Source organism: Amphiprion ocellaris, chromosome 3, assembly GCF_022539595.1.
Source record: "Amphiprion ocellaris isolate individual 3 ecotype Okinawa chromosome 3, ASM2253959v1, whole genome shotgun sequence".
Taxonomy (NCBI): Eukaryota; Metazoa; Chordata; class Actinopteri; family Pomacentridae; genus Amphiprion; species Amphiprion ocellaris.
Window position 1 is genome coordinate 14,677,338 of NC_072768.1, and position 11,624 is coordinate 14,688,961.

General features: G+C 39.2%; 1 protein-coding gene across 3 annotated transcripts; it reads left to right on the forward strand.

The window, feature by feature from the left end:
* ctdspl2a (CTD (carboxy-terminal domain, RNA polymerase II, polypeptide A) small phosphatase like 2a) lies at positions 1-9,678 on the forward strand. Of its 3 annotated transcripts, none has more exons than XM_023284126.3 (13): positions 1-298; positions 2,348-2,558; positions 3,662-3,797; positions 3,905-4,051; positions 4,218-4,445; positions 4,620-4,713; positions 5,220-5,331; positions 5,433-5,519; positions 5,600-5,662; positions 5,770-5,849; positions 6,496-6,622; positions 6,720-6,815; positions 8,463-9,678. In XM_023284126.3, exons 2-13 carry the CDS (start codon positions 2,370-2,372, stop codon positions 8,526-8,528), a joined length of 1,425 nt encoding a protein of 474 aa, XP_023139894.1. In that variant the 5' UTR covers positions 1-298; positions 2,348-2,369; the 3' UTR covers positions 8,529-9,678. The 3 variants fall into 3 exon arrangements, with proteins under 3 accessions (XP_023139894.1, XP_054865384.1, XP_035810458.1); XM_055009409.1 differs by lacking the exon at positions 1-298 and adding an exon at positions 513-533; XM_035954565.2 differs by lacking the exon at positions 1-298 and adding an exon at positions 541-669.
* Positions 9,679-11,624: the final 1,946 nt, after the last annotated feature.

Genomic DNA, 11,624 nt, shown 5'->3' on the forward strand with positions numbered 1-11,624 from the left:
GTGTGGTAGAGAGCCCGAGTCCAGCTGCGCACACACTATAGCCATTTTCCTGTTGCCTTCGCGCTCCGCCACGTTGGTTTCCTACGTGTGTGTCGCATTCTCCTGCGCAGCACCAACGTTATGTTTGTGATGAGGCGGGAAATGGCGTCCGCAGACATGGTTGATCTGTGACTAGCTACCGAGCGACGGACACAGCTGGCAGCAACGACCACGGCCCGACCTCTATCGGTGGCCGCTACGGTCGCGGCCGAGAGCTGACAACGCTGCGGCAAGTTTCGAAGAGCTTCCTAGATCATCGGTAGGTAACGAACCACGTCAACATGTAAACAAAAAGGTTTGTCGCCGCGAAAGGCTGACTGCTGCTAGCTAGCGGCTAACGTTAGTCAGCGAAGGGGGCGTAGTCTAATGGCTGTGCATAGTTATGGAACAAAATGACGCGTTAGCCACAGCACGGCTAGCTGGAATTTGCTTTATTTCGCCAAAGAATTAACGGAGTGTTCTCATGTTCAACACAGATGTGTTACTGGAGACATGTAAGATGCGCTTTGGGAAGTGAAGCGAATAATGTCACTGCATTGCTTCTGCTGCCTTTGGCGTTTTGTTAGCCTGGAAGCTAACTGTAGCCTGTAAACGTTAGCCACACAACCCACCGCTAACATCTGGTTTATGGTAAGATTAACTGTGAGTAACAGCAGCTCCACAAAACCGATAAGAGTCGATTGTGACCACACAGGCTGTGTGTTGTGGGAACAAATGCAGGACGTCAGCGTCAAACCAGTGCTGTGTGTTTACCGGGCTGTTGCTGCTAAACACCAGCAGCTGGCTAACGTTAGCGATAGCTGACGTCGTTGGCGTTAATACAGCCTGTCCGATGTTACATAACGACAGTCAGTGGTGCTGCCTGCTGTCACATCCAATTTAGCAACAACTGACCAAACATACACACTGAGAGCGTTTCTGTTGAACACAAGCGAGCACAATGACTGAGAGCTTCATATTTCCGATTACCTCTCATGTTTATCGCGTTCACCACCCACTCAGCTGACCGGTCTGCTGACATGCATCTTGTTTTGGAAACTACTTTCGGTCTTAACTTTTTCATGATCCTGTTAAATGGCCGTAATAGCTAAAGGAAATGTATGATTTATCTTAACTTAATTGCAGATACAGACTGTTCTGTGCACAGATCTGACTGGACTGATGGAGAAGTGTAGCTGTCACTGTGATCCAGTAGAGTAACTGTTGACATAAACTATTAACCCTCCAAGCTTCTGTTACTCTGGTTCACGACTGAAGTCATAAAAATACAGAATTATTACAGCAACTTTAAAAAAAAATCACAAATTGTGCGTTTTGTTGTGCAGTGTGACAATAAAGAAGCAGACCATCTTTGATTGTTATCTGTTGTGAAGAGAGACAGAAAGGGGAACTGAAAAACTCTAAACATAAATAGATGATCATATCATATGATGACATTGTAAAACGATGCTAGTTGGGGAATTTGTATATTTAGATATTTGAGCTTAGGAGTACAGCCTGAACCATACACTGGTCCTCTTTTCACATATACTCTATGTCTGCCACATGAAGCAGCATTCCATAAACACTATTGTTACTGTGTGTTTGAGATAATTTAGAAACCGTATCTCCATTACAGAATTTGTATACCAGAGAGCATGGTATATAATCTGTTTGGTTTTGGTCACTAATATAACTGTAAATTGTGAGCTTCTAACATATTAAGCATCTGTGTGTAAGCCCTTGGAAATAGGAATGAGTACCATCAATTATTGCAAAAGAAAGTGAGCTTAAATTGAGAACAATTAAAGTTAACAGGCGATCCAAAAAAAGAAGCTTCAGCTCTAGCACAGTGTGTTACGACTTGGTTGAGCAATGCATGGTATGAAACTTGTGAAATTAAAGTGCCTGCTAATTGCCCAGTTTGCAATTTAAACGATTTCTTGACCACCTACTGCAAGAGAATAGAGAGGAGAGAATATTTAAGATTGAACATTTTTAAGGATTAAGGTGGAATAACAACGTTAATGCAAATTAATTAGTTGGATGAAGATCTTTTTATTAGCATGTTTCTGATTTAGCAGCCTAATTAATTTGATCTATGTCTTAAACTGAATATACGATTTTTGCAAAACGTATCATGAATTAACAATAATGTATTATTTAACAAGCAATGAAAATCAAAAAAATGTTGTCTGCAAGTTCCATGGTGACAGGCCATTGCAGTGAAAATGCATTTATGTGACAAACAAGACTGGATATAAGAAACTGCATTTAAAGATTTGTTAGATTAATTCTAATTTTCTCCTTTTGTTGTTTCTCTTGTCAGATTTTCTATGTGACGTTGGGGCATGATGAGGCTGAGAGTGCGTAAAGCTCCTCAGCAGCCCAACTTAGGCCATCGAGCTCACCCATCCCAGGCCAAACGGAAACACTGTGAAGTGGAGCCATCACCGGTGAGAGGTCGAGGCAAAATGCAAAAGAATGAAACAGGCCTGTTCTCCACAATAAAGAAATTCATCCGTGGAAATGCTGTCAAGGTAGGCACGGATTGGAAGTCACCACTGCTCTTATGTAATTTTAGTTTTTTCTGCTCTGCTGTGATGGTACGCTGGAGGAGCACACACTCTAAACACAAAAGAAAAAAAGCCCCTCAGCTGCGCTTTGGGCTGACAGTGTGAAACAATGACTCACGCATAATGGCTAGTAGTGTTTCTAGACACTTAAGTGATAGATCCACAATTCTGAAAGCCTGTGTTGGCGACAGTGTGATGTGCACATGAACATCTGTGTTATCCTGGATGCCCAGAGGGAAGGAGAGCAACACAGAGGTAAAAAATTTGGACTAAAATATGTGTTACTTTGAAAGATACCCACTTGATGTGTGTCAGCTTGCTGAAGCCTTTTGCAAAGAATGCCGTTGATTTAGTCCCTGAACACATCCACTGAAAGAAACCACAAAGAGCAGGGATCTCTTTAACCCAGTGTTGAACAAAGAGGGATGATGGCATCAAACAAAACATGTTTCAGTGTTTGTATGGGAATCTGACTGTAAATTTAAGGTGTCTTCATTTCCTAAATCTCTATGAACTTCCTCTATGTTCCCTCTGACAGCTGTAGTAAATAGTACGTAATGTATTTGTTTGAGTTTAACAGCAAATAGGAGTGCGGGTTGAACACACTCCTTTAAAAGCATTTTCCTCATTGCTTTGTCTGAAGCCCTTCATGGACACACACCACATTACTGCATCATGTCATGCTAACTTTACAGAACAGTGTCATGTCTTAATAGGAACCTTGATCACTTTATGCAAAAGTCAGACCAACAGTGTTACCTTTTCACAACCCTTTGAAATTATGCTACCACATGCATGTTAAACAGAGAGATTAAACACACGCCATGTTGTCTCCATTTCTGGCTAGCTTACCATCTGCAATTCAAAGTTACATAAGTTTGTCATTTAGTTTAAATAATACTAATTTACAACCATTAAGTTTTTATGTACTTTACAGTGTTGCCAGTTCATTTCTCCATTATAACATTTTTAAGATTTTCAGAGTTGATGAATAAAACTGCACCGAAATCCTAAAATCATTTGAATAACTTGTAACATTACGGTGCCTTTGTTTATATTTTCCTCAGGTGGAGCAAGACATCCCCGCTAAGAGGAGTCGTATTGATTGTAATTCTGAAAGTGATCTAATTACTTCATCGCCACAGACTCGAGGTCTGTCCAACAAATCTGTCTCCAGAGTTTGCCGGAAAAGTCCAAATAAAGGTACGATTAACCCAGACTGTAGTGTAAATATATCACATGGATATACAGAAAACCATTCAGGTTTTTTGTTTGTAGGTTATTAATAATGATTTGTCATGTTTTTTTAGACACAATGACCTGCAACAGTAAACCGATAAAGCCCAACGGTAAACTGGAGGCGCCCGTCGACTCAGCGAGCAGCCCGCCACGCACCACCTTGCTTGGAACTATATTCTCCCCAGTCTTCAACTTTTTCTCACCAGCAACTAAAACTGGTAAGAAAACAAACACTCAGGTCCTTGGATGTGTAGCATCTGATACATTGATAATGTAGGTTTAATTCAAAGCTGTTTTCCAAATGAACCTTTGTGATATGTGATCAAACGTCCACCAACCACTCTGTACTGACATTTCTTGTCATTTGGATTCCTGTCTTTAAAGCCACTCCTGGCTCAGACTCTCCTGGCCAGGCAATGGAGGCAGAGGAGATCATGAAACAGCTGGACATCGAGCAGGCGGAAGAAATGCCGAGCAGCACTCTCACGTCCACGGAGGGCATCACCCCGTGTCACGCCGCCCCGATCTTGCCGCAGAGGCTTCAGATTTCCTCCGATACAACCATCGAAGAAGGAGAGATCGTCACTGAGACTGACATGCCCCCATTAACAGGTGCGACCGCTGTCACGCTAAGCCTCGGGCTCAGCCTCAACTTTATTGATACAAGCCTTGATAAGCAAGAACAGCTTGTGTGAACTCCCGTGCTTTATAATTTAACAATAGAAACTCTTTATTTCTCAACAGCATCAGGTTTTAAGTAGTTTTCTATGTTTGCGTCTCCATCAGCTCCTGGTTGTATGCCAGATGGCAGCTACCCCCACACGTTACCCTCAGCTCCTGCAGAAACCTCGTACGATGAGGACTGGGAAGTTTTTGACCCGTGAGTTGATCAGAATCCATATATTTTGTAATTACTTAAAAAATTCATAGCAAGTTATGTATGGAAATGTATGTCATTGAGTGAAGTAGACATTACAAGATGTACATGAAGAAGTGTTGTTGCTCTGAATTTTGGATGTGTTTCAACTCTGCACTCTTGACAACAAACACTGTTTGGAAGGCGATCGACTTGAAATCACATCCAAGGTCACATTGCATATCAGTGGGAGACCAGAGGTGGCTGTAATCTGAAATTATCATCCACTAGATGGCAGCAAAAACATACTTTGAGCCTGTGTCGGATCACTGTGATGGCATGTTTACACCAGTGCTGCACTTCTGTGGATAATTTCTTTACTCTTGATTCACTCAGAAGCATAAACATTAGATCAGATATTTTTGGTTTATTGAAGGGTTGACATTTACACCGAAGCCTGGATGACCAACATTACATTTAAATAAACAATTGTGAGTTTTGTTAAACTTTTTTGGTTTTTCCGCTTCAAGGTACTTCTTCATCAAGCACGTGCCTCCGCTGTCAGAAGAGCAGTTAACACGCAAACCAGCGTTACCTTTGAAAACACGCAGCACGCCAGAGTTTTCTCTCGTCCTGGATCTGGTAAGCTGTTAAAGGTTTCTTATACCTTCAGTTTATAAGTGTACTGACTTGATTTAGTTTGTGATACTGATGTATTTTTTTCTCTTTTTTTCTGCTGCCAGGATGAAACTCTGGTTCATTGTAGTTTGAATGAGCTTGAAGATGCAGCTCTGACATTCCCAGTGCTCTTTCAAGATGTAATATACCAGGTACTAAATGTTAAAAAGCCATTTACCAATTGAAAGCCCTCACTTTTGTTGTTGTGCTAAAATGTTTTGTTATTCTAAAGGTGTATGTTCGATTGAGGCCCTTTTTCCGAGAGTTTCTTGAGCGCATGTCTCAGATGTATGAGGTGAGAGGTCTTTTTCATTACCCAGAGATTCCAGCCAGCATTCACTTAGTCCGACCTGCTCCCAGATTAAATATTACTCAGTTATTGCTGTCCCATTCAAATTTCAGATTATTCTCTTTACGGCTTCAAAGAAAGTCTACGCCGACAAGTTGCTCAACATCCTGGACCCGAAAAAGCAGTTAGTAAGGTCAGTAAAAGTATGACTCCAAAGCGGCTTTAACAAGATATGATTGTGATTCACACTCTGACTGCTTTGTGAAATGTGTGCCTCAAGTTAGCTGCAGGGACAAAGAGGAAATTAAGAAGTCTGTCTAGATTTAACAGGACATGCACCTGCAATAAAGCCAGAGAAAATGATCTGTCTCCTGTGATTGAACCAGGAAAGCTGGCTTTATTCTGCACTCAGCTGTGGGAGATAATTAAAGATAAACATATGAGGCTTGTCAGAGCTGCTGTTTCCTTACCTCATAAATTCACAGATAAACAGGAAAAGCATCTTTGTTTATTGACACTGTTGCTTTCTAATAGTTGTTTCCACAGTGCCGTTGCCAGCTTTGAAGACCAACAAGTTTGCGTCTCATAAAAAGCATCGACATGCAGTTTTTGTTACTTGTTTACACACAGCAGTGATTTCTGATTTGGTTCTCTGACCTTTTTTATTAAGTCAAGAGTTTCATAAATACATTATGTGTAATACTCAAGTTGAATGCATCGTTACCTTCCTGTTCATTCTTTCAAATGACCAAATTAGAAGAAGAACTCATTTTACTAGCAGACATCCATCCTATTCTGTGTGTCAAAGCTGCTTCTTTCATTGTGCGTTATTTTTTCAGGCATAGACTTTTTCGTGAGCACTGTGTGTGCGTTCAAGGAAATTACATTAAAGACCTAAACATTCTTGGACGGGATCTTTCCAAGACGATAATAATCGACAACTCACCCCAGGCCTTTGCTTATCAGGTAAGACTTTGGCAGCAGAAAATAAAGAAAAGACTTGTATTATTAATCATGTTTCTGTGTCATTGCAATACTAAAGCAAAATTTCTGTCTCTTTCAGCTTTCCAATGGAATCCCTATTGAGAGCTGGTTTGTGGATAGAAATGACAACGAGCTTCTAAAGCTTGTTCCTTTCCTCGAGAAACTCGTAGAGCTGGTATGTACTTCCACTTTTTTACATTTAGTCTCTGACTAGTTAGACAGGTGGAAATATTTTTTTTACCTACTCTTCCTTCTAGACAAGTGGTGTCAAAATTATTTTTGTTCAGGGGCCATATTCAGCCCAACTTGATCTCAAGTGGGCTGGACCAGAAAAGTGACAGCATAGTAACCTATAAGCAGCAACAACTCCATTCCCTTTGTTTTAGTGCAAAAAAGTACATTCTGAAAATTTTCACATTTAAGGAATTATCTTTGTACAAAATATTATGAACAGCGTGAAATTTAAGAAAAATAAATTCAATTTCAGTATTATTCCTCAGTTCACATCATTTACACATTACAACTTACAGATCACAGAGTGTCTACAAACGCACAAAACATTTAGTCACAGGTATCTGGAACTGAACAATATAGTATCTTACTTTATGATCAAAACAACAAAAAAAGACCAAAAAAACAACAAAAACAAGACAAAATATTACAAAAGAGATGCAAAATGACAAAAAATGAGACAAATGACATGAAGCAAGAAAAAAAGAGACAAAAAATTACACAAAAAAGTTACAGTGACAAAAAAAATAGCCAAAGACAAAAACGAAACAAAAAAATTACAAAAACGAGACCAAAAATGACAAAAGTAGGCTTACAACACAAGCAAGACAAAAAAACACAAAGCGACAAAAACAATACACAAAACGAATAAAGCAAAACACAAAATGACAAAAATAAGACATAAAACACAAGCGAGACAAAAAAGGAAACACAAAATGACAAAAACCAGAAACAAAATGACAAAAACATGAGACGAATGGCAAAAGTCAGATAAAAAGCAACAAAAACAAGACAAAATATTTTAAAAATAAGACACAAAATGACAAAAGAACAACGAGCAATCTAATATTTTACTTTATGATCAGAACAACTTGTCATGGTCGAGAAATTATTTTAAATTTATAGTTTTACAAATTTACAATCTGCAGTTAATGTCTTCTCTGTAATTTGTACACTTTACAAAGTCGTCCTGCGGGCCAGATTGGACCCTCTGGAGCGCCAGTTTTGGCCCGCGGGCCGCATGTTTGACACCCCTGTTGTAGACAGTCTGGATATGAAGATGCGCTGGCCCTGTAAGATACTTTAACTGATGTAAAAATAAAACATCATGAAGGTTGAGCTGCTGAGTCAGAACCTGTTACACATGATGATAAATTAAAGGTTAATGTGTGCTGAAGTTGTCATACAGTTTCCCACCATCACGATTCAGATTTTGCCAAACAATCTCCCTCACACATTCATGAAAAGGTTTCATGGTGACCTACATGTAAAAACATAACATAATGTAAATTTCCCCTGGAGTGGGGAGAAATAAAGAACTTTATCTTATCTTATCTTATCTTATAACTAATTTTTAGAAGATGGGAAGCAATAGTAGAGGCCGCTGGATTTCAATAAAGTGAAATATTAAGCAATAAATTCTGTTTTACCGATGAGATTCACGGTATCTAATAGAACCAGTGCAGCTACTGTTCACAATTCAGCATTGTTACTGACAGATTTGTGGTACTACTGAGACCGCAGAGGCCTAAAATCATTAAGGCTTGTTGTCATTTTTAAAATATTGCATCTTCTTTGTGTCCTCTCACAGAATGAAGACGTCAGGCCGCACATCCGAGAGCGGTTTCGTTTGCACGACCTTCTTCCTCCAGACTGAAAAGCTCGTCTTCATCTCGCTGTTTAACATCGAACCAACATTGGGGAAAAAAAAGTCAAAGGATACATTCAGTGGATTTCTCTTTGCATACACAACATTGCCATAATTCTTATTTTTAAAACCCCACACACAAAAAAATTGAAAGCTATGTTTGAGTCAAAAAGTCCTGGATGTTTTTCATACATACTCGGAACAAACGGACCCTCTCGCTGAGCAGGTTTTTCACTCTCCGCTCAGTTCTTTTCAGCGCGAGCTTGACGACGGCCTCATGGAAGGTATTTTGTCTTTAACAGCCGTTTTGGATTGACAAGCCTGAATGTCACACAGTGTTGGATTATAAGGACTTTGTTGGTTTCAGCCTGACCTCGAAAGGCCAGTCAAACCTGTATAATATTCACTCTATTTACTTGTAAATATAATGTACATAATTGTTTTTTTTTCTTCAAGGTTTTTAAGTCATATTATTTTCACTTCAGATTTTAGTATGTCTTCTTGGATTCGGTTGCTTTTATAAACCAACAATATGTCATTGTGTTCTGTTTGAAATTGTTGATGAGCAGCTGCTTTTCTGTTGTATGCCTGCATTATTCCTGTGATGCTTTACTCCATTACATGCAGTTGTCTGTAATAAGGTGCAGTTTAAAAAAAAAAAAGTATCTTTGGGAGGAAAACGTTTCTGAAATAATATTTTAAAGCTATGAAATGTAAGCTAGAATAGGGTCTCAAATGAATACAAAGCCATAATGGCCGAAGAATAATTTTGAAGATTTGTATTTGAGAGTCCATTTCTCGACACTTTGATCGTCCTCTTTGATGGGGGAGGGGAGGGGAGGGGAGAGGGGGGGTGAGGGTCAGGCATCTTGCACTTTGACATCCAGCCCTTTGTAAGTTGATGTAAAATCTTGTCACTTTTCTACACAGGTGTGTATCACCGAAATTTGTTATGTGGGCGGGGAGGGGGTGGAAAGAAATTGTAGCACCAGCAAATTGCCAACATGTTTGCTTTGAAATCTTGTTTTCCAAGACGTCTTGTATGTGGGGATCTTTGATGATGTAGGAGTCACGAGTTTTATTGACTATTGAATGATCACTCCTGGTGTATTCAGTGTTACTCAATGGTTTCCTTGAAAATAAATCCATTTTTATACGACTCCAAGCTTCCTGCTCGTCATTATGTCTCTAGTGTGGTTAACTTCCTCAATCCTAAGCACTGATGATGAATATTTTTCCTTATTTTTTTTTTAACCCTTTGATCACAAATGATACTTTTTTAAGCTTTCAGAGGATGTTTGTGAAACTTAGTCCACAGATTTATGAATGAATAGCATAAATATATGTACCTTAAAAACCTTTTTGACACTGCTGCATCACAATCCAAGTGCTTGAGCTTGACGAGTTAAAATTGTAATTGTAATCCATGTATAATGCAGTTCTGCACATATTTTGTTCCTCCTGAGTGTTTGAATGTGATGGACAAAATATCAGCAACACATTTATATGTATCTGAATCCAGTACATCACCTATTAAATAAACAAAGAATTATCATCTTTCTAAACTGAAAGTGTAGAAGATTCTTAAAAGCAGTTAAAAAAAAAAAAAAAAACCTATTGGATTGGAATGCATTGGATATCAAGTGTTTCTAATAGTCAGTGAGGATGTGGAAATGGTGGCTTGGTGGTTAGCGCTTTCCCCTTGCAGCTAGAACATCCTGGTTTGAGTCCCAGTCTGGGTCTGAGATCTTTCTGCATGGAGTTTGCATGTTCTCTCTGTGCATCTGTGAGTTTTCTCCGAGTACTCCGGCTTCCTCCCACAGTCCAGAAACATGCTGAGATTATTGATGATTCTAAATTGTCCATAGGTGTGAATGTGAGTGTCGTTGTTTCTCTGATGTCCGTGATGTTCAGGTGGAGAAGAAACGCCCGTTGACACTGACTTTCTTAATAAGAACTTTATTAAAAGAAAGAACAGTATCGTACAGACAGGAGCTGTCTGGAAGGATGTCACCCAATGATCCTCCTCGAACAAAGACCAACGGTCAGTTTTTATACCTTCTAGCAACGTATAGAATTACAGCATCTGGTTTACAACCCCACTAAAGAGTGACAACTCCTCAGACAAGAGTCCCCTTCTGTGCATTCCTAAGGGTCACAAATCAGCTATAGGTTAACAGTGGACCCCAAAGTCAACACAGCATAGGATTTCTGGAGCCTGAAAACACATTCTCAGTACTTACTACCATCTGTTAGTTAAAAGTTCACTCTATGGTCAACAACCACCAGAACCACCTGTTAGTTAAAAGTTCACTCTATGGTCAATAACCACCAGAACCCACACCAGACCAGATACTTCATGAGTCTGTTTGTCTCTATATGGAGTCCTGTGACAGACTGGTGACCTGTCCAGGGTGTCCCCTGCCTTCACCCCAAATCAGCTGGGATAGACTCCAGCCCCTGATGAGGATTAAGCAGTGAATAAATAATGGATGGATGGATGTCGTTATAGATGGCACAATTGATATATTTACAAAATGCATTCAGGACTCAATGATGAAGCCTTTTATGTCAATATATGATGCACATTTAAACCACAGTGTTGTGATTTTGCAAAACTGAAAAAATCCCCCCAAATCATATGTAACATAATTTTTAAAAATCTTTTTATTTTCTGTCAATATTTTCAGAATAAAGGGAAAAAATTGGCAGATCAAATGCATACAATACCATTTAAAAGTTTGGGATCACTTAGAAATATCCTTATTTTGAAAAAAAAGCAGCTTTTTCAATCAAGATAACATTAAATTAATCAGAAATCCAGTCTAGACATTGTTAATGTGGTAAATGACTATTCTAGCTGGAAACGGCTGATTTTTAATGGAATATCTACATAGAGGTACACAGGAACATTTCCAGCAACCATCACTCCTGTGTTCTAATGCTACATTGTGTTAGCTAATTGTGTTGAAAGGCTAATTGATGATTAGAAAACCCTTGTGCAGTTATGTTAGCACATCAATAAAAGTGTGAGCTTTCATGGAAAACATGAAATTGTCTGGGTGACCCCAAACTTCTGAAAGAATGTAGTATGTAGTATTTTTT